Below are 23,539 nucleotides of genomic sequence, written 5' to 3'. Positions count from 1 at the left end.
AATAAGCCTATGGGTACTGGCTTTTATTTCCATTTTATGGATGAATCAGGTAAGGCCAAGAAATGTTCAACACCTTGCTTGATGTTAGAAAGGGCGGGGATTGAGCCCAGTTCTGTTTGATTACAAAGCCTACATTTTTTACTTTTTTCTAGGTAGTAATTGTACCCTTTGCACAGATGGTCATTACTAGTACTTCTTGAGCACCTAGTTAGAAGAAGGATCTAATCTGTGAGCTTTTCGAAAGCACTGGACTCGGTGGCAAGAAGCACGGTTTAGAATCAGCCAGATGTCTGGAGTGACTGTGGATGCTGGATTTGCAGGGGCTGGGAGAAAAGGAGGGTATTCTGGGGGATTGTCTGGACTTTGAGCCAAATAGTTTAGGGTCATTATGATGGTTTGAGGGTTGCATGTTTGCTATTTGAGAAGAAAAATAGTCAAAATTAGTGAGAGAGAGAGAAGAAAAGAAGAGAAAAGCAGGCAGAAATCTAGACTAGAATGTCTACTCTGGTGAAACTATTGTTGACTGTGCTATTTTCATTTTAATTGAAGCCTATACATAGTGGGCAAGGGACAAGCCTCAAAAGGGAGAAAAATTTAGGTTCGGTCAAAAGAAAGAATTCTAGTCACAGCATAGGTGTGGCTGTCAACAGGATTTTCTACAGTTTTTAAGACTCTTGGTCCAAAGTGTTGGGTAGATAGAGAAGCCTCAACAATTAATATTATCATCACTCATATAATCCCATATATTTTATAAGGCGATTTCATTCTCATATATAATCTAGCTTGATTTTAACCATAATTAAGCAAGGAAGATGAGGCGATTGTAATCTCAGTTCACAGTTTTGAGACTAATTATTTAATTTGGACAATATCATGTAGGACAGCGGTTCTCAACCTGTGGGTTGTGACCCCAGCGCGTATTTATTATACAATACATTTTTAAATAAAATATGTATTTCCGATGGCTTTAGGCGACCCCTGTGTTTTGGTCGTTCGACCCCACTGGGGTCGCGACCCACAGGTTGAGAACCGCTGATGTAGGAGGAAAGTGGCAGAATGCGAATTTCAGCCCAGTCACTCCTTCAGGGAGGGTCATGTCCCCCAACTTACCAACAAGGGGGTCCGGGAAGTAAAATATCTTTCCTGGAGCCACCCAGCTACTGTGTGTCATAGCCAGGACTGAAATTCAAGTGTCTCTGACTCTGTCACCAAACTCCAGTTCTATACAGTCCAGGTTTTCTGACTTCAAAGATACCTCAGCCTCCTCAATCCATCCCGAGTCCCTGACGTTGAAGCACAGATGAGCAGCAGCCTGAGTGCAGGCTCTGGAGCTCAGAGGGTGGGGGCTGTCCCTGTGGGCAACTCCTACCTGAACCAGCAGCTCCAGCCTCCGGTCATCCAGCAGGTGCACCTGGCAGTGCCTGCCTTCTGTCATCTGGGGAATAAGACAGCAAGAGTGGCGTCAGGGCTGGGCTGGCAGGAAAAGCCCTGACCTCCATTTATCATTTATTTCGTATGTGATGCGCACAGCCTAAAAATGGCTTCACTTGAGTTCATCCAGAGGCTTGGATATAAACGGATTTATTATATAGCATTAGCTCTGGATTTTTAAAATTTAAATTTGTGCTCTTTGATTTAAAAGAAGAAGAGAATGACTTCAATTAAAAAAAGAATAAAAAACAAAGATGACTCAATATATTAAAAAAATAATAGCTATACGTGAACACAAGATTTTACTATAAAAAGTAGGTTTCTTTCCCAGAGGAAACTACTATATATCTTTTTGAATCAGCATTTTATTTTTCAAATGAAAATACTTTTATTCATTGGTGTGCTTTACTAAATATAATGCATGCATAATTATAGAAAGAAAAACATAATTCTAAAGTTCAAGTTGAAAGTTTACATTTTTGAAACTTCTGCTCCCTTTCATTACTATAATTAAGGACATTTAATATACATAGTTGAGAACAGTTTGATGTATACATTTCCAATGACATATAACTTTTATCACTTATAATTGCAGTACTGAGAAACAGTCTTTGTTAAATATTTAAGCAAAGATCCCCCTTGATTAACTCACGCTTCAAATCATTTGACCTGCTGAAACCAGCACCCTGTCAATTTGAGGAAAACCCTCACAGATTTTCTTTATATGGCCTTTCAGATATATGCAGGTACATAGCTTTTAAATTTCATATTAAATGTTTTACTTTAATATCATTATATTGGACATATTGTTCTGAAAATGAAGCATATACCTTTAATATTTGTATGTGTGTAACCATCCAGGAATTTTATACATATATGACTGTGTGTGTGTGAGTCCGTGTAAGTGGTGTGTATGGTATGTGTGTGTTTCCTCATTTTCAATTCAGTGGAACTATGCAATTTCTTAGAGAGCTTTCCAATGTCAACACATATAGACCAACCTCATTCTTTCTAAAGGTTCTATGGTATCAAATCACACAGTTATTTAATGAAACTCCTGCTGAGAAACACTCACAGGAGGTTGTTTCCAGTCTTTGTTATTACAAGCAATGTCACAATGAACTTCTGCACATCTAGCTTTGCCCATAGATGTGTGATTGCTGGGTCATTTTTGAAAAACAGGGGCAATGTTTCGTCTCTTAGCTGTTGTACAAAACTATAAGGTCTGGAAACTCAGACACATATTCACCTACTTTGTTTTTTTGTTTCTTTTGTTTTGTTTTGTTTTTTTCTTTTTGTACTTTTCTGAAGCTGGAAACGGGGAGAGACAGACAGACAGACTCCAGCATGCGCCCGACCGGGATCCACCTGGCACGCCCACCAGGGGCGATGCTCTGCCCATCACCTACTTTGAAAAGAAGCCAGCTCCATTACTGAGCACCATCCTGTGTCCTTAGTATTGCTCAGGTGCTCATATGTGTCATCACTGAGCACAGAGCATAGTTACCCTCTGGGGCTGGTGTTATTGTCCCCAATTTCATACATACATGAGGAAATTGAGGTTCAGAGTGGAATAAGAAACCTATTTTCAATGTGAAATATACTAATTATTGCACTTACATTTTATTTTAATTAAGTGAGAGGCAGGGAGGCAGAGAGACAGACTCCCTCATTCACCCCAACAGGGATCCACCCAGAAAACCCACTACCGGATGATGCACTGCCCATCTGGGGTCACTGCTTTGTTGCTCAGCAACCTAGTTATTTTAGTGCCTAAGGCAAGGCCATGGAGCCATCCTCAGTGCCCCAGCCAACTTGCTCGAATCATTAAAGCCATGGCTGCAGGAGGAGAAGAGAGAGAGAGAGAGAGAGAGAGAGAGAGAGAGAGAAGGGGATGAGAAGGAGTGGAGAGCAGATAGTCACTTCTCCCGTGTGCCCTGACCGGGAATTGAACCTGGGACCTCCACATGCCAGGCCGACGCTCTACTGTTGAGCCAACCAGCCAGGACACACTTACATCTTCTTCTTTTTTTAAAAACTTTAATTTATTGTATAAACACGGATTCAAGCATCCCACTGAATACATTTTCTCCCCCCTCCCCATGTCCTACCTATATACCCTTGGCCCTCCTCCTCTTAACTCCTACCCCGCTTTGCTATGGGACCTGCTATCTGTATTTCTGTGTTATGTATATAAAATTTCATTAATCCCTTCACCTTCTCTGATTCCATCCCCTCATCCCCCTTCCCTCTGACAGCTGTCCCTCTGCTCCCTGTGACCCTGCCTCTGCCTCTATTTCATTCCTCACTTTATTTTGTTCCTTAGATTCCACATATAAGTGAGATCATATGATACTTGTCTTTCTCTGCCTGGCTTATTTCACTTAGCATAATATTCTCCAGGTCCATCCATGCTGTCCAAAAGGTAAGATTTCTTTCTTTTTCATGATTGCATAGTATTCCACTGTGTATATGTACCACAGCTTTTTAATCCACTCGTCCACTGATGGACACTTGGGCTGTTTCCAGATCTTGGCCACAGTAATCAATGCAGCAATAAACATGGGAGTGCATATCTTCTTTTGAATCAATGATTTGATGTTCTTAGAATATATTCCTAAAAGTGGGATAGCTGGGTCAAAAGGCAGTTCCATTTTTAATTTTTTGAGGAATCTCCATACTGTTTTCCACAGTGGCTGCACCAGTCTGCATTCCCACCAGCAGTGCAGGAGGGTTCTCTTTTCTCCATACCCTCGCCAGCACTTATTGTGTGTTGATTTTTTTTTTTTTTTTTTTTTTTTTTTCATTTTTCTGAAGCTGGAAACAGGGAGAGACAGTCAGACAGACTCCCGCATGCGCCCGACCGGGATCCACCCAGCACGCCCACCAGGGGCGACGCTCTGCCCACCAGGGGGCGATGTTCTGCCCCTCTGGGGCGTCGCCATGTTGCAACCAGAGCCACTCTAGCGCCTGAGGCAGAGGCCACAGAGCCATCCCCAGCGCCCGGGCCATCTTTGCTCCAATGGAGCCTTGGCTGCGGGAGGGGAAGAGAGAGACAGAGAGGAAGGCGCGGCGGAGGGGTGGAGAAGCAAATGGGCGCTTCTCCTGTGTGCCCTGGCCGGGAATCGAACCCGGGTCCTCCGCACGCTAGGCCGACGCTCTACCGCTGAGCCAACCGGCCAGGGCGTGTGTTGATTTTTTAATGACCGCCATTCTGACAGGTGTGAGGTGGTATCTCAGTGGTTTTAATTTGCACTTCTCTAATGATTAGTGCTGTTGAGCATTTTTCATATGCTTATTGGCCATCTGTATGTCCTCTTTGGAGAACTGTCTGTTCAGTTCTTTTGCCCGTTTTTTAATTGGATTGTTTACTTTCCTGGTGTTGAGTTTTAGAAGTTCTTTATTAATTTTGGTTATTAACCCGTTATCAGACGTATTGGCAAATATATTCTTCCACTGTGTGGGTTGACTTTTTATTTTGTTAATGGTATCTTTTGCTGTGCAAAAGTTTTTAGTTTCATATAATCCCATTTGTTCATCTTGTCCTTTATTTCACTTGCCCATGGAGATAAATCAGCAAAACTATTGCTATGAGAGATGTCAGAGAGTTTACTGCCTATGTTCTCTTCCAAGATGTTTATGGTTTCACGACTTACATTTAAGTCTTTTATCCATTTTGAGTTTACTTTTGTGAATGGTGTAAGTTGGTGGTCTAGTTTCATTTTTTTTGCATGTACTTATCCAATTTTCCCAACATTTATTAAAGAGACTGTCTTTACTAAATTGTATGCTTTTGCCTCCTATGTCAAATATCAATTGACCATAAAGGTGTGAGTTTCTTTCTGGGTTCTCTGTTCTGTTCCATTGATCTATATGCCTGTTCTTATGCCAATACCAAGCTGTTCTGAGTACAATGGCCTTGTAATATAACTTGATATCAGGAAGTGTGATACCTCCCACTTTATCCTTCATTTTCAAGAATGCTGAGGCTATTCGTGTTCTTTTTTGGTTCCATATAAATTTTTAGAATATTTGCTCTATATCTTTGAAGCATGCCATTGGAATTTTAATAGGAATATATTAAAGCTATAGATTGCTTTGGGTAATATAGACATTTTAATGATGTTTATTCTTCCTATCCATAAACACGATATATGCTTCCACTTGTTTGTATCTTCCTTGATTTCTTTTATCAATGTTTTACAATTTTCCAAGTACAAGTCTTTTAGCTACTTGGTTAAATTTACTCTAGGTACTTTATTGTTTTTGTTGCAGTAGTGAAGGGGATTGTTTTCCTAATTTCTCTTTCAGAGCTTATTGTTGGTGTATAAAAATGCCACTGATATCTGAATATTAATTTTATATTCTGCCACCTTGTTGAATTCATTTATTAGGTCCAGTAGTTTTTTGACTGAGACTTTAGGGTTTTCTATGTACAGTATTATGTCATCAGGAAATGATAGTTTTACTTCTTCTCTTCCATTTTGGATGCCTTTTAATTCTTCTTCTTGTCTGATTGCTGTGGCTAGGACTTCCAGAACTATGTTGAATAAGACTGGTGAAAGGGGGCACCCCTGACTTGTTTCTGATCTTAAGGGGACTGCTTTTAATTTTTCCCCTTTGAGTATGATGTTGGCTGTGGGTTTGTCATAGATGGCCTTTATCATATTGAGGTATGGTCCCTGTATTCCCACTTTGCTGAGAGTTTTGATCATAAATGGGTGCTGGATTTTATCAAATGCTTTTTCTGCATTATTGATATAATTATGTGATTTTTATCCTTCCTTTTGTTTATGTGATGAATCACATTGATTGATTTGCAAATATACCAGCCTTGCCTCCCCAGAATAAATCCCGTTTGATCATGATGTATGATTTTTTTCATGTATTGCTGGATCCAGTTTGCTAATATTTTGTTGAGAATTTTAGCATCTAAGTTCATCAGGGATATTGACCTATAGTTTTTTTTCTTTGTAGTGTCTTTACCTAGTTTTGGAATGAGGATTATGCTCACCTCATAAAAGGAGCTTGGAAGTCTACCCTCCTCTTCAACTTTTTTAAATAGCTTCAGAAAGATAGGTGTTATTGCTTCTTTTAATATTTGGTAAAATTCACCTGTGAAGCCATTCAGTCCAGGATGTTTGCTGGAAGTTTTTGGATAACTGTTTCAATTTCATTTATTGTAATTTGTCTGTTTATATTTTCTGATTCTCCCAGATTGAGTTTTGGAAGATTATATGTTTCTAGGAATTTATCCATTTCACCTAGATTGTCCAATATTTTGGCATACAGATCTTCATAGTATTTTTTTCTTAAGATATTATTTATTCATCTTAGAGATGAGAGAGAGAGAGAGAAGTGAGGAGGAGCAGGAAGCATCAACTCTCATATGTGTCTTGACTAGGCAAGCCCAGGGTTTCAAACTGGCGACCTCAGTGTTCCAGGTTGATGCTTTATCCACTGCACCACCACAGGTCAGGCTTCATAGTATTTTCTTACAATCCTTTGTATTTCTGCTGTGTCAGTTGTTACTTCTCCAGTTTCATTTCTAATTTTATTTATTTGAGTCCTCTCCTATTCTTGATGAGTCTCGTTAAAGGTTTGTCGATCTTGTTTACCTTTTCAAAGAACCAGCTCTTGGATTCATTGATATTCTGTATTGTTTTGTTTTGTTTTAGTCTCTATGTCATTTATTTCCACTCTGATCTTTATTATTTCCTTTCTTCTACTACCTCTAGGCTTTACTTGCTGTTCTTTTTCTAGTTCTTTTAGATGCAGTGTTAAGTTGTTTATTTGAGCTGTTTCTTGCTTCTTAAGGTATGCCTGTAATGCTATGAACTTCCCTCTCAGGACTGCTTCTGTTGTGTCCCATAAATTTTGAGTTGTTGTATGTTCAGTTTCATTTGTTTCAAGGAAAGCTTTTATTTTTTTCCTTGATCTTGTTGTTCACTCATTTGTTATTTAATAACATGCTATTTATCCAAGTGTTTTAATGTTTTTCAGTTTTTCTATTGTAGTTGATTTCTAGTTTCATGCCATTGTAATCAGAGAAGATGCTTGATATGATTTCAATCTTCTTAAATACTGAGACTTGTTTTGTGTCTTAACATGTGGTCTATCCTAGAGAATGTTCCATGAGCACTTGAAAAGAATGTATATTCTCACAGCTTTAAGGTGAAAGGTCCTGAAGATATCTATTAAATCCAGTTTATCTAGTGTGTCATTTAAGAGCACTCTTTCTTTGTTATCCATTGGTGTTAGTGGGGTATTAAATTCTCCTACTATTATAGTATTGCTGTTGATCTCGCCCTTTATGTCCATCAAAATCTACTTTATATATTTAGGTGCTCCTATATTAGGTGCATAGATATTTAGAATGGTTATATCCTCCTGTTGGATTGCTTTCTTTATCATTATGTAGTGACCTTCTTTATCCCTTACTATAGCCTTTGTTTTAAAGTCTATTTTGTCAGATATAAGTATTCCTATCCCAGCTTTTTTTTTTTTTCATTTTCATTTGCATGAAATACTTTTTTCCATCTCATTACTTTTAGTCTATGTGTCTCTGTTGTTCTGAAGTGGGTCTCTTGTAGACAGCATATGTGTGGGTCCTGTCTTCTTATCCATGCAGCTACCCTATGTCTTTTGATTGGAGCATTTAATCCATTTACATTTAAGGTTATTATTGATATGTAGTTGTTTGTTGCCATTTATTCTTTAAATCTACAATCCTTTTTCTAGATTTTTTTTTTCTGTCCTCTTTTTATGGCAGGCCACTTAACATTTCTTGCAGTATTAGTTTAGATGTAATGAATTCCTTGGGTTTATTTTTGTCTGAAGCTTTTTATTTTTGCTTCAATTTTAAACAATAGCCTTGCTGGATAAAGAAGTCTTGGTTATAGGTTCTTGCTTTGAATTACTTTGAATATTTCTTGCCATTCCCTTTGGCCTCCTTGGATTTCTCTTTAAGAGGACTCTCTGTATTTCTTGAACTTGTGTGACTTTTTCCTTCATCAATTTAGGGAAGTTTTCAGCTATGATTACTTCAAACAGGTTTTCTATCCTTTATCCATTCTCTTTTCCTTCAGGAATCCCTATGATGCAGATGTTGTTTCTCTTTCTGTTGTCACAGAGCTCTCTTAGAGTTTCCTCAGACTTTTTGATCTTCTTTTCTTTTTGCTGCTCTGCTTCCATGCTTTCATTTATCTTGTCCTCTAAATAGCTGATTCGACCCTTTGCTTCATCCAGCCTGCTGTTAATTCCTTCTAGTGCAGTCTTCATTTCTGATATTGTATTTGTCATTTCTGACTGGTTCTTTTTTATGATTTCAATGTCCTTTTTGATGTTTGCTATCTCTTTATTTAGGTGCTCATTGTGTCCTTCCATTTTTGTTCTAAGATCCTTGAGCATCATAGCAATCATTATTTTAAACTCTGCATCTGGTATTTTGGTTACTTTCATCTCATTCAGTTCTTTTTTCTGGGAATTTTTCTTGTTGATTCATTTGGGTTGCATTTCTTTGTCTACTCATTTTGTCTGTGTATAGGCTCTTTGGGCATGCTGCTTGTGTAGCTAGCTGATTCTAGTGTTGGTGATATCTGCCACCAGCTAGCAGCTGTGTTTTTTCTAGATCTTCTTAGGTTGGCGTTAGCTGTTGTTTGTAACCTGCTGTGGGCTACTTGTGTGTAGCTATTACTCTTTTTGCTATTTGTGTCTTCATTTTCTGTGCCTGGGTAGTGGGGGAAGGGGCAACCTGTGTATAAGGATCAGCTTCCTCCTGCTTAGACCTGACAGCAGCTCCGTAAAAGATTCAATCTCTGTAAGATTTGCCTTCATTTTTTACCTGCTCCACCTCTTCTTGCAGCTCTTCCCAGAGTCTTCTGTAGAAACACTGTCGTGTGGGCCCAGACTGATGTCACCCAACCAATCCCTCTACAGGTTGCAAGCTTGTTGGGTTAGGGCAGCTGAGGTTCAGAATACAACATTAGTTATACCCCCTACTTCAGGGGTCTCTTGGTCAGGAGCTCAGTACAAGGATTGTGGCTCCTACTCCAGAGCTTAATCCCTCAGCCACAGCTGGATACTCAAATTTTATTTCTCCCTAAGGTGAACTGAAGGTTCAGATCGAGTGGAGCCAACAGTCCCCTGCAGAAATTCTTATACCTGATGAGACCCTGGTCTCAGGGAGGAAGATTGAGACAGTCCTTTCCTGGGTCTGCCTGTGCCCCCAGAAAGTGGCTATGCCCTCGACCAGATCCAACAATGGCTCACAGGAACCCACACTTTGAATGTCCATGCTCCAAGCCTCTCTCCTTTCCCCTTTTGGAGTCTATCCCAGTAGGGAGAATATCCAGCACCCAGGCCAGCTGACTGTATAGCTCCACCCTATCCAATGCACATAAACTGCTGTGCAGGTGTTGGTTGATCACAGAGAGCAGAATTCACCTCGGCTGGGCCAGCCCTTCATTAGGATACCACTCTAGCAAGGGTTGTTAGGTCCTGAACCGATACTCTCTGAAGCTGGCCACTGGATGTGACAGTCCTATGCCTCCCTGGCAGAACACTGGCACAGACCAGTGGGAGACACTACCCGTGACTGGCCCTCAGCAACCTTCTTGGAGCTGTGGCTGCCTCTGCTGGGCCCAGGTGCACATGGAAATACCAGGCACACTCCTAGGCTGGCTTTTACCCACATGGGGCCTGGGGGAAAGTCTGCTTAAAAGTCCAAGGTTCCCCGAGTTTTGCAGCCTCTGTCTGCTGGGTGCTTGTTGGTCTCTAGAGTCTAGAGCCTGCAGCAATTCAGGCATAAGGAATGGTGGTGGGTGTGGCTCCACCCCTTGGCCCCAGGTGTCAGTCTGTCCAGGGTTTATTCACAGACTTCAGTAGGGTGTGGCCCCAGGAGTTTTGTGGTGTGGCCTCTGAGATCCAGAGGTGCAGTCTGCCCGCCCACAATTTCAACTGAGTCTCCTGTGATGTAGAAGCACCAGTCATAGACTTGGGAGAGTGTGGGGGTGTAGCTCTGGCCTCAGCACCAGATAACTGAGTCACTGACATGCCCCTTTCTTCCTGGCCTCTCAGAACGAGCATTTGCCCTGACTGGAGCAGGAGAGCTCCCGAGGGCGGAGAAGTTGCTTTTCCCCAGGCTGATGCCACTTTCAGAGGATGCTCTGCCCAAGAAAGATGGCAACTGCTGTACTAGAGAATGACTCAACACAGGGGTTAGGGTGTCTGTCCCCCACCCTGTCTCTCCCTGGGCTTCCAACTTTACACTCTCCTCATGCAACTCTAGTCCTCTCAGCTCTCCTCTACAAGAGCTCCGAGTAAGTGGCTGTGAATGAGGTTTTCTGCGTGGGCCCTTTAAGACAGAGTATGAGTCTCAGAAAGCTGTCTCTTTCTTGCAGACAGAAACCCAGCTCTTTTCACCACCAAATTCTGTCTGGGTGCCTTTTCTAGGTTCTGGGGCTCTAGACTGGGGTGCCAGGCTTAGAGTTGAGGACCCACACCTCTCAGGGCAACCCACCGTGCCATGAGAGTCCGTCTGGGCCACTTCTCGCTCCTGGGAGCGGGCAGCCCTTTCCGCATCTCCGCCCTTCCGACCAGTCTCAGTGTGGCTTCTTCTGGAGCCTTGGTTATAGACTCCTCTTCATTTATTTAATCCAAAGGTGGTTTTTCAAGATGATTGTTCTTAAATCAATTTGTAATCCAATTTGGTCCTGGGAGGTGGCAGTTGGAGTGTCTGCCTACTCAGTCGCCATCTTGGAATCCTACTCTACATTTTGGATTGAGCTCTGCTCTAAAAGTCTAAAGACTAGTTTAGTCGGTCGGACTATGGAGTTGTAGAGAAGTGGCTCATAGGGACGAGGAAAGCAGTGCTCAAAGGTTACTGCACTGGCCCCAATTATGTTCTGAACTCCGCAAAGCCAAGGCCAAACATATTCCTTTGGTGGCAAAGGGAAAGGGGACAAGTCATGTCTACTCCGGGCACTAAGCTGTGCACCTCAGTCTATTACCTCAGTAAAGCTCCACAAAATCTTGGCAACATCCTCAGTTTACAGACAAGGAAACTGAGTTTAAGGTAATTTATTCAGTTACTCAGACAAGAAAAAGCCAAATCAAGATTTAAATTAAAGTCATTTTTTTTTCTACTTTACTATGGGAGGAAATAAATAATTGTGTCAGTTCAAATAATTTTATTTTTTTGTAAACTCACAACAGCAAACTTCAAATACATGGCTTATGGAAAGATATAAAAAATAATACAAAAAGATCAACTTATACAGTACAAATCCATTAAGGAATATGTCAAAACTCATAAAATATTTCAAGCTACTCTGTTGCTGCATAATCCAAACAAACCCATTCGCTGATTTTAAAAAGCCGTATGATTTCTTTTCCACTTTGCTTCGGACCTCCCTCAAACTTTTTAATATTTCTTTTGCCAACACATAATTTTACCTTAGAGAATTAAATTGCAAATTTTTCTGTTGTGTCTGCCCATCTGAGGACAAATACAAACTGTGATAGCCATATTTGTATCACTTGGTCCTGCCACTTTAACCTCAGTTGATCGGACCAGGAATGTACAAGCTGGGCCAATTGGAACCTCAGTCTAAGAAATTTGGAACCAAGCCTGAGTAGACAGCAGTGTGGCTGCCGTGAGGTGGCCATATCTCCTGTGTATGGAGGAAGAGAAAAGCCATGTGCAGAGAGAATAAGAAGAAAAGTAGCTAATCAGAGGCAAGAGCACTCGTTCAACCTCAGGGGGGGAGCTGGAAGGACTGCTTTTTGTGTTCCTAATGGCTTCCTGTCACTTCTAGTTTCTTCCATTGGTCTGAGTGAATTTTTGTCCTTGGGTTCCATGAAACACCCCTGTATTCCTTCAATGAATCCACTTTTTTCCTCTCTTAGGTTAACTTGAGTTGAATTCTGCTTCTTGCAACTAAAAGCATCTTCATAAGATACCACCTACCTAAACCAAGGCACTTAGCTACATACATGGTGCTCAGTGCACTGCAAAGTGTCAGGCGGGGGACAGCCCCACACAGCCCTTCCTGATGGGTTAGGTGAGTAGGTAGAAAAGGGAAAACAAAGAGCTATAAACAGGCATAAAAATCACTTCAGTTCCAGAAAAAAATGCGTTGATTAGAAGTAGTTGAAAATGTAGAATTTATAAATAGAATCTATTTTTTTTAATTGACTGACTAGAGACAGAGAGAAGAGAGAGGGAGAGAGAGACAGAATCTCACTTGTTCTACAGACTCGTACAATGACTGCTTGCTTTCCATAGGTGTCCTGACTGGAGACAGAACCTGCAACCTTGGCATTTTAGGACAACACTCCAATGGACTAAGCTAACTGACCAGGGCCAACAGAAAGACTCTTGACCACATCTATGATCTGGGACAGTAGGGGACGGACCTGCCCAAAGCTACACAGGGAGACCTGGAACTCAAGACTCTGATCTCGAGGCCAGAGCAGGGCTGCTGGGCACAGGTTACTCAGTAATAAATAGTGCATCTTATTCAAATGCACTTTTCCCCAACAGGTTGACTTTTTAATTTAAAAAAATAATAAAGCCTGTAACTACAAAAACAAAACAAAAACCCCCACCTAACTTGCATTTCTTATTTATTTAAAAATAAGTCCCACTGATGTTTTATCTTCTAGTTTCAACAACAGAAGTTACATTTGTAGTAAGCTATTTATGAATCACAATTATTATATCCATAAATACACAATCACTTTTAAAAATAACAAAAACAGCAACTAATTTTATTGAGCATATCCACTATATTAAATATGTAATAACTCATTTAATGCTATGATGTAAATACCTCTAGCCTTTTTATTTTACAGTTAAAGAAACTAAGGCACAGAGAGGCCAAGTAACTTGCTCAAGCTCACACAGCTGTTCAGAGGCAGAGCGGGGATTCCAGCTTTGGCAGACTAGGTCCTGAGCCTGTGTTCACCATTACCTCATTTTTCAATGTAATTATTACCCATGGAAGAAATGAAATATATTGTCTTTCCATTTCACAGTCTACTTGATTATCCTAAAATTTTGCTTTCTTTACAAAAACAAGAATTTTATAAGTCCATTTAGGAGAAGAATAAGTCAACAAGCATTTCCCATTATGCACTGCCTTCCTCAAGACGGGCGAGTCTGTGGCGCTGAGCAGCTCTCAGTCTGCTCCTCCCAGACAAAAACCACAGCACTGCGTGTACAGAGCTCCTTCCAAAGAAGTGACATTTCTCTCCATAAGAAATTTCTCCTCTGTCTGCATGTGAAAATGGATTCCAAAGAATCACTTTGGAACCCCCCAGAAACCATCAGAACAATTGACCCCAACCCAGTTAGTGACAGCCAAAGCAGCAATGCTTCATGTCTAAATAACAAACATAAAAATGATCTCTTTGCAAAGTTTCACATAACACCCACCCAGCCTTCCCCTCCCATTGATCCAGGAATGTGGAGGTGGGCTCTGCATGTCGGGTTAATATCCCACCTGGTCAGTGGCCGCCTGCGTGTGCTACCCAGCTGACAGAACGTGTCCCCAGAGTAAATGATGTGTGTTGGTGAAGAGACTTGTCCATCTGGTCAGTGGTCAAATGAGGAAGGTCAGGAGGGAAGTGGGACTTGGCCCCAGGCCAGACGTCTGGCTTCCTGGAGCGCCCTGATGTGGAGCCCACAGTGAGGAGCCCTGATGTGGAGCCCACAGTGAGGAGCCCTGATGTGGAGCCCACAGTGAGGAGCCCTGATGTGGAGCCCACAGTGAGGAGCCCTGATGTGGAGCCCACAGTGAGGAGCCCTGATGTGGAGCCCACAGTGAGGAGCCCTGATGTGGAGCCCACAGTGAGGAGCCCTGATGTGGAGCCCACAGTGAGGAGCCCTGATGTGGAGCCCACAGTGAGGAGCCCTGATGTGGAGCCCACAGTGAGGAGCCCTGATGTGGAGCCCACAGTGAGGAGCCCTGATGTGGAGCCCACAGTGAGGAGCCCTGATGTGGAGCCCACAGTGAGGAGCCCTGATGTGGAGCGCACAGTGAGGAGCCCTGATGTGGAGCGCACAGTGAGGAGCCCTGATGTGGAGCCCACAGTGAGGAGCCCTGATGTGGAGCCCACAGTGAGGAGCCCTGATGTGGAGCCCACAGTGAGGAGCCCTGATGTGGAGCCCACAGTGAGGTTCAGGCGTGAGTTACCCCTGCTCCAATCCCCACCTCACTACCTGTTCCAGGAGAGGAGAGAGGAGATAACAAGAAGCCTGAAGACAAGCTGACACAGGGCAGTGAGGGACCACGCAGAATGACCGGCTCAGTTTGGAAAGCACCAGGAAATAATAGCGATGAAAAAAAAGACCAGAACCGCAGCCTGCTTTGGTTTTGCTTTAGAAGTTCTCTGGGCGCAGAAATATGAAAGTTGCTAAGGAAGCAGCAAGCTTACCCTCTCACCCCAACCTCATTCCCTTTTGACCTTTTCTGAAAACAGCATGAGAGGGCCTGCCTCCCAGTAATGACTCCTTAGGGCCTCTGCTGGGGCTACTCCTCCACACGCTAATCCACACCACCATCCTCAGCCTGTAGAGTAAAACCAGCTCTCTACCCAGGCTCACGCTTGTATATATTGTAGTTGCGTCCCGTGATGGTCCAGTCTCTGCATGGCCATGTGAACGATCTCTGTAAAACACAGATCAATCCCTTCGTCTTCCTCCTTAAAATTGCCAACAGCTTCTCATGTAGCAAACACAGTGAAGAATCTTCATCTGACCGACAAGTCCACCTTACCTGTTCTTCTACCCTCTCTAACATTATTTCCAACCCATCTGCCTTGCCCTGACACACCAGCCACACTGGCCTCCTTTCCCTCCTCAAAACAAAAGCTTGTCCCTACTTCAAGACTTTAAGGGCCCGTGCCCTTTCCCCAGTTCAATGCACGACTGGGCGCTTCTGCCTCTTTCAGACCTGAACTCAAATGTCCTCACTTCCAAGAGGCCTTCCCTGTCTTCAAATAAAGTGGAGCCTGAGCACACCATCACTGCTGCTTTTGTTTCTTCTTTTTTTTTTTGGATTTTTCTGAAGTTGGAAATGAGGAGGCAGACAGACTCCTGCATGCGCCCGACCAGGATCCACCTGGCATGCCCACCAGGGGGTGATGCTCTGCCCATCTGGGGTGTTGCTCTGTTGCAACCAGAGCCATTCTAGCACCTGAGGCAGAGGCCATGGAGCCATCCTCAGCGCCCAGGCTAACTTTGCTCCAATGGAGCCTCGGCTGTGGGAGGGGAAGAGAGAGACAGAGAGGAAGGAGGGGGGGGGTGGAGAAGCAGATGGGCGCTTCTCCTGTGTGCCCTGGCCGGGAATCGAACCCGGGACTCCTGCACACCAGGCCGACACTCTACCACTGAGCCAACCAGCCAGGGCTGCTTTTGTTTTTTTATGGCTAGTATTTCTCTTCTATTTTTTGGTTTATCCTTCTCTGTCTTTCACCATTGGGATGTAAATTCATGGGGGAGACCTTGGTTAATTTGTTCATACTGTATCCCCAGGGCCTAGAGCAGTGTCTGGCGCCTGGTGAGCATGCGGTAAGTAAATCTCTCCTGAGTGAAGGAAACTTCACTCCTCAGAACCTAGACACAGTGAACAACGAAGTAAACAATGTAAATTCACAGAGCATAATGTTAAATGAGGATGTCCTACAACACCTCCCAAGCCCTGGCTGACAGACTTCCACATGCACACGAGCTCTCCACCTGAGAACGGGGTGTGTGCTGTTTGGCCCTCCTCTGAGCTGCACTGGGGGCGCCGGGGAGCAGAGGGCAGGGATCTAGGGCACTCTTACTGTGGGATCTATTGAGTGGACAGAGTGTTAGATGTCACCCAAATGATGTCAACCCCAGCTGAACAGGGCCCTTTTATATCATTGCTGGGTCTTGACTGAATATGAGCTATTGACTCACACTGAGAGAAGGCCTGGCCTGGCACAAATGTCTCCAAGCGAGTCAGCTGTAATTTTCCCTCAGGTGTCAGGGCCACCTCCCTCCCAGTGCTCACCAGGAGTGCTTCTCCGTATCGGTCAGTGATTCCCCGAGCTTCTGTTAAGCCCCTGCTGTGTGCCGCAGAAGTGCCAAGCGCTTCACATGCCCAGTGTCTTCCTTCATGCTGCTAACTACCCTGTGAGGTGTGACATTTTCCTATTTAGATTTTATACACGGCTAAACTGAACTGCAGAGAGGGCCGTGTGACTATGACCTGGGGTGGAATCTCATGTCCATTAGTTGTATAAAAGCAGGACTTTGGTATGTCTCTTGCAGGTTCATTGGAAGCAGAAGACGAAAAGGAGAGAGGAAGGAAGGGAGGCAGCAAAAAGAAACAAAGGAAAATGGGCAGGAGTTGGAAGTCATGAAGAAGGGAGAATTCAGTTTACCGAAGAGAAAATTAACTAGCTACCTTAGGAAAAATACTAATGTTAACAAGTCATGGCAGCTGACCGTGTGCCTACCTTTGTCCAGATTCTTAAATCACACAGGCCTTTCAAATTCATTCCTAGCAGCCCCGTGAGGTAGGTGCCAATACTAGTCTCAGGTGTGGATGAGGAAATTGAGGCTGAGCAGTCACACTGACCACCCCACGAGGTCACAGTCAGGAAGTGGTGGGTTACAACGTAAGCGCAGCACCCTGATTGGAGTCCACGCTCTTCAATGCTATGTTGTGTTACTTCTGCTGTAGCTCTCATCTAGACGGGCATTATAAGGAATCACACAGAGTTCAGGACTTCACGTTTGATTGCCAAGTACACAGTAAAGCTGGGTCTGGATTCCACAAACTGCAGCTGCCTGGCTCAGTGGAAGCAAGACTAGAGAGAAGCTAGGCTTCTGCAATGACCATGCTTGGCCATCTCCTGGCCCTGTGCTGAAGAAATGTGAGCACCTCCTAAAAATGGTGTCTATGTGTTTGCTACTGATTTTCTTGCAGCATCAAGATGGAATTCATCCCCACCTGTTGGGTACTGGACTTGTCATGCTGATGTGAGCACTTGGGTTACAGAATGATGCTGACCAGGGATGTGGCCACCTGGGCCCGACTCCACATGACTTGGCTTCAGAAGCACTCTAGTTCACAATGCAAGTGACTCGGTGTGGGAGAGCACTGGCTCGTGTGCAGTCCATGGACTCAACCAGCATTGACTGAGCACTTCTAAGTATACACATGTTCTGAGTACTAATATATTCGCAAATGAGAGCAACAAGGCCACCGTCTCTGGAGCTTGTCCTGGCTTGGGGGTTTCAACTTTGGCACTACTGACATCTGTGGCTGGATAATTCTCCGTTGGGGGAGTCCTGCACAGTGTAGTATGTTTAGCCGCATCCATGGCCTCCATCTGATAGATGCCAGGAACACCCCACCCCACCTGCTGCCTCTTGTGACAACCAGTTATGTCTCCAGACACTACCAAATGTTTCTGGGGGAACAAAGCTACTCCTGGTTGAGAACAACTGCTTGAGAGGTAAAAAGAAGAAAATAAACTATTAACAGTTAAATGAGATATTTCAGATAACAGGAATGGCTCTTAAATAGCACAGCAGGCAAAGGAATTAATTTCTTAGCATGACTTACTTCAAAGCTCACTTCCTACCCAACAAATGTGACAGGTGAAGAAACTGATGGAGAACTTATACTGAAACACTGCTCTTGACAAGGGACTCCCAGCAAAGATGGGAGGCATGACCCAGTTTTCCGGACCACAGCACTCAGCTGCAAGCTCTGTCTTACTGGCAAAGATGGAGGACAGCACACAGAAAGGCTGGCAGGGGGCAGCCACAGCCACAGCGCCAGCGTCCACCTGGCAGCAAGTTCGGTGAGCTTTGGCAGACACTCGCTGAAGAGGGCATGCCCATGAAAGACAACCTCTTATCAGATGAGAGCCTGATCCCCTAAGCCTGGCAAAAAAACCAGGATTCAAAGGAAGAGTGAGAAGAATGGTCAACTTATTAAGCCTGGTGCTGAAAGTCATCAGGAGACACGAGCCTGGTGTCTATGAGGTGTGCACAGGATTTAGAATCAGGAGGCTTGGGTTTATGTCCCAACTGCCGGTGAACTCAGTTTCTACCTCTGGGCAATGGGAATTATAAGAATCAATTTCATTCAGCTTTGGTTGTCTTTTATATGAATGAGGATTGAACCTAAAACCTACCCCACAGGTGCAGATGATAATGATCACCAATAATCCACTCTATTTATACTAAGTCTGTGCTAAGTGTCTGACATGCACGATCACCTTTATCCTAGTGCAGTGAATACTATTATTAAATAATTTGTAAGCTGTTAACTGCTATTATCATATGTTCATTTTAAGCTGGGTAAATTGTTATTTTTCTCAGGAAAAAAGTTCTTCTGGATTAATAAGAGGTCAAACTGTCATACTCAAACCAAAAATCAATCCACCAGTTAAACCTGAGCAATCCAATAGCTAGGGATTAATTCCGTTTTAACTTCTCAGTGATAAATCAACTGGTTAACTAAGAAAACCCGTTTTCAGCTGCCCATGTGCCCAAACCTGGGGACTCTTGCAAACTCTTACTCCTCATCTGACTGCGACCAGATCTCGGCTTGTGCAAGTCACTGGTTCTCACCAACAGGATGAGGGTATGAATGTGTGCCCCCTGCTTCGTCCGCGTGCTCTGAGATAGACTCCATCCACTGCAGTTCTCACAGCCCACCTGAAGTTTGCCCTTCATTTCACACTGAAGAGGTGAGACCCCAAGAGGTTGAGAATAACTTGTCTGAGGTTCCTAGCTACTAAGGGCAGAGCCAAGTCCAACAAGGAGTTCACCAAATGACCAAGGGGAAAAGCAGCCCACAGGTCTTCATGGCAGCAGCTGCAGTGAGAAGCAGGGCCCTCTATAAATACTCTGCACTTTTCCAGTTAGAACCTTAGACTAGGCACTGACGAGACACTGTCATACGCTTATTTTCAGAAATGCAGGCAGGATATTTCTGCTATTCTTTCCCAGAAACATCCTCTTTACTTAAAACCCGCTGTTAGGCTGTATTTTTAGATGTCATGGTACAGTATCAATGAGTCAAAAAAAGGGGCGGGGAGTACAGATACTGTAAACAGGAAAAGTCACAAAGTGTAACCGAGAGAAACCCTGAGCGCCCCTGGGCTGCGGGGGATTCGTTCTTGTGTGCCGTTCAGGTTGATGGAAACTAAAGTGCTCCAGGTGCCTTGTAGAAAATGGAAGTTTTGGCTTTGGTGATTATGCAAGCAGCAGACACCCTGTGGTCGGGAAATTTTCTGTTTTGCCAACTGTCAGTTTTCTCTTTTTCCGTGAAAAACAGCCTGTAAAAAGGAGCAAAAGTACTGCGATTTTCAAAAACTTAGATGTAAAGACAAGCACAGCTAGAGAGAGGGCTTTTAAAAATACAATGCAGTACTTGTAAGTTACAGATATTCTAGGTACTATTTATTCACTTGGAATTCTGGGCTGAATATAAGCCATCCACAGAGCAAACAAATCAAATATCTTGCCCTGGAAACCTAAAAATGAATACAAGTTAATTAAAAAACCTAAACCAACTTCATACTACTATTCTAGCACACACATTGTCAGAGTCTTTGTATTCGATTTTCATCAACCCTGTTCGGATGTCTCTGACTTATGCTTGTCAAAGTCTCTTTGTTCTTTGTGGTCCACGCACAAGTGGAGGCTGAAATGAGTCCTTCAGGACTTTATAATTAATACAAACAGATTGTATCAGGTCCAGAGCCCTAGCTTGGTTGGTGGCACTATCATACTTGGGGAGGTGATTTAGAAAAAACATTACCAAACTGTGAAAACAGAAAAATAAATCTCACTTTGGACAATATAATAAAAATTCTTGATCATAATGTCCAGGACTCACTTTCCCATCACAGAAAAAAACATTCCCTCTCAGCCTACACACTTCTAATATTTAGTGAAAAAAAATTTTGTCACCCAAAGCACGCTTTATTTTCTAATGAGAATGTCTTTTTTTGGGGGGGGCTAACACATTATTCAAGGATTAAAACATAACTGAAGGGTCAGAGGTCAGGGAGACCAAAGAAATATTAAAAAGGAGAGCCAGAAAAGACTTCTGGAAGAGCACTAGAGAACACAACGAGGGACAAAGAACCCTTCGAGAGAGAGAAGGGTGGCGTGGGCCTTCCCGTGGCAGCCACAACTGCCTCTGCCCCATTTTCAAGCTGGTTGTTAAGCACAACCAATTTTAAATATTAAAGTATGTGAACTTACAATGAAACAAGTTGCATAACAAGCAAAGGTGATAAATGTTCCAAACTCATCACTTTCCAGTAATTTTATGACATCTCACCGTTAGCTTTGCTCTTGAGGTGATTTATGTTTATTGAATCTGTATAGTAGCCATAGTGTACTCACCTCCTCCCAGCTCAGTGATGTTAACTAGTAACATGAAATCAGCCACGGTGAGAATATTGATACCACAGAATTGGCAAATGCTACAAATTGGTGCCCTTTTCCCTGAGAACTGATTGTTAAACACTGAGCAGCACCCCCGCTGGAGAAGTTCAATAGGAGAAGAAGGGCTTGGGGAAAGTGCATGCTTAGAAAGTGCAATGTCAAGATGTTGAGGTCATTGAGAAACCACGTGGCAAAGACAAAAGAAGAGAGGCTGTGAATTCAGACAGACTGTGTTCGAAGTCCAGCACTTAACTTTCCCAGGGCTTATTTTGTACATCTCTAAGATGGGACTAATAATATCTCCCAACATGATGCGTGGCATAGAGCTGGGCAAACAGAAGCTGGCATATAAAAGGTGACTGTTACACAGTTTGCCCTTGAACAGTGCCAGGGGCTGGGGTGCCAGCTTTCTGTGTAGTCAAAGATTCATGTATAACTACATAATTTATTACTATACTTTAAAGAAAAAGCCCTTAGTGGGCAAGCTCCTCACGGAGGCTCTCCTGACTTGGGACTGCCCCTCAGGCTCAGTTTCACTTGGGACTGCCCCTCAGGCTCAGTTTCACGTGCCTCTCCTGTTCTTCTGCCACCAGAATGCAAGTTTCATTGACTGCTGCTTTCCTCCTCCTAAGAAAGTGCCTAGCCCACCATGGGGCTGAAATATGTGTGGAATGAATGACTCTACTTCTCCACTTACAAGTTTTCTACCCATTTTTACTGTTAGAATCTCACTGGAAACTGAGTCACTTCTTGGCCTCTTAATTATCAAATTCCAACCAGCTGTGTGGCTACTGTCTTTCTGGAATCTATCAAACCATTGGAATGCTTTTCACTGCTCAGGGAGTCCACTGCGACCTTGAAGCATCTGGGAAGCTGTTTCCAGCTTTTTGATTGACAAGCAGAATTGAGCACTGAGTCGCTAAGCCCTGTAGGCAAGTTTCTCCTCACTTCCGTTCCTGTTCTGTTCTCATCTCAGTTCCATCCCGCCTCCATCAGGAGGGATGAGTCTTGTGAGAGAAAACCTCACCCTACACTTGCAGCTGTATCCAGGGAACCAAATATTTACCCCGTGGCCTACCTCAGAGCTGTTCCTTGGACTTGCTATTCTGCAGTGGCATTCTAAAGAGCTGTGATGGGCTGGGTCACTCAAACAAGCACGGGCACTTCTGGTGACAGTAGCTTGGACGGTACATCTTTTAGTCAGGGGGATGATGTGGGGGGGGGGCTGCCCACTCAACCACTTGGTCAGGGCAGGGCTTGGAGCAGCCCCTCGGAAGTCAGATGGGTAGAACGTCTGATGCCAACTCTGTCTCTATCTGGCTGGAGACTTCAGGCAAGCTGCTTACCCTCTCTGGGAATAATTTTGCCCAATGCGTTGTAAGCTTTCCATAGGGAGCAGCTATTATTTAAGAAGTGTGAGGTCAAAAGCATAGGCTCTGGAGTCAGACAGACTTGGGTTTCAACCACAGTTCTTCTCTTTAGTACCTATGTGGCCTTGTGCAGTGTACCTCACTTTTCTGGAGCCTTGCTTCCCTCATCTGAAAATGGGGATAGTAATAGAGCCCCCTCCCAGGGCTGGGAGGGTCACATCAGAGTGCATGCAATTTTAAGTAACATTATTATACTTTCCAATAATAAAAACCAAGCAATTGCTAGAGGCTCCTACAGGGTGGATGTTCTCAAAGGTCACATTCAGGTACTGAGTGGTGGTAAGCAGGTTCCACTCTGCCCCTGAACTCTGTAGAAGAGAATAGCAAATAGCTCTGATCATAAACACACTTAGTGTGAATGTTCTAATTAGCAATAATATCACCTAGCTTGTCTGCAGTGCTTTAAACTTTCCAAGCGCCTTTACCTCTATTTCTTCTTTCAAATTTTATAAGTTTTAATGTGCTAGAAGTGTCATATCCCCATTTTAGAGATGAGGCCACTGAGACCCAAAGAAACAATGTGACTTCTCTGTGGTCATACAGCTGGATAGATCCAAGACTCCAGATGTGGAGTTCTTGCTTCCTACTGCCCCAAAGCTCTGGATCCTAACAAAAGTATTCACCAAAAAGGAAAGTTAAAAAAAGCCACCTGTAAAATATAAGCCAGCTCTGCACACAACGCTTCACCTTGTGCTCTTCCTGGTGGGAAGGCCCCATGACTCCGGAATTGTGAAGAGAGACGGCTCTCCTCGCCCAGGGTGCTTGGGCAGTCTGCAGTCTCTATCAGAACAGCCGCGCTGCCTCGGAGGCCCCTCCGCCAGGCCCCCAGAGCCTCATATTGCACTGAGGTCGATGAAAAAAAAGAACACTTTTAAGAAATTGGAGAATTTTATAACAGCCCTGGAAATAAAAGTCCTTGTTTTCTTGCCTTGGGAGCAATTATTTTTAACTACTGTCATCTTTTTAGAGTCCTCAGGGATTTAATGCACTGAAATAGGGAAGAGTTTTATCAAAGAGAAGTGAGTTATTTAAACAAGAAATGTGGCTCCCGTGGTGCCAGCAAGGACTAAGAGTGGGGGGGAGCTGTGGACCCACAAGAGTCACACAAACCCCGTCACCCCAGATTCCCACAAATCTTGTGCCTAAAATTTGAAACACTTGTAGAATTCTTCCCTTTCTTCCATTAGAATGCCTGTTTGTGTTACAGCCAATGGCAGCTCTGCTT

The 23,539-nt window shown here is 43.5% G+C and overlaps 1 protein-coding gene across 4 annotated transcripts in view; it reads right to left on the bottom strand.

The window, feature by feature from the left end:
* The window catches only part of FRMD4B (FERM domain containing 4B), a 328,332-nt gene that overhangs the window by 121,858 nt on the left and 182,935 nt on the right, over nucleotides 1-23,539 (bottom strand). For all 4 annotated transcript variants that reach the window (XM_066350510.1, XM_066350507.1, XM_066350508.1 and 1 more), the window contains one exon: nucleotides 1,370-1,435. In XM_066350510.1, coding sequence (XP_066206607.1) covers nucleotides 1,370-1,435 — 66 coding nt within the window. The remainder of the gene's footprint in view (nucleotides 1-1,369; nucleotides 1,436-23,539) is intronic.

The sequence above is a fragment of the Saccopteryx leptura genome, chromosome 10, assembly GCF_036850995.1.
Source record: "Saccopteryx leptura isolate mSacLep1 chromosome 10, mSacLep1_pri_phased_curated, whole genome shotgun sequence".
NCBI classification, from domain to species: domain Eukaryota; kingdom Metazoa; phylum Chordata; class Mammalia; order Chiroptera; family Emballonuridae; genus Saccopteryx; species Saccopteryx leptura.
This window is presented reverse-complemented; position numbering and strand designations above follow the sequence as displayed.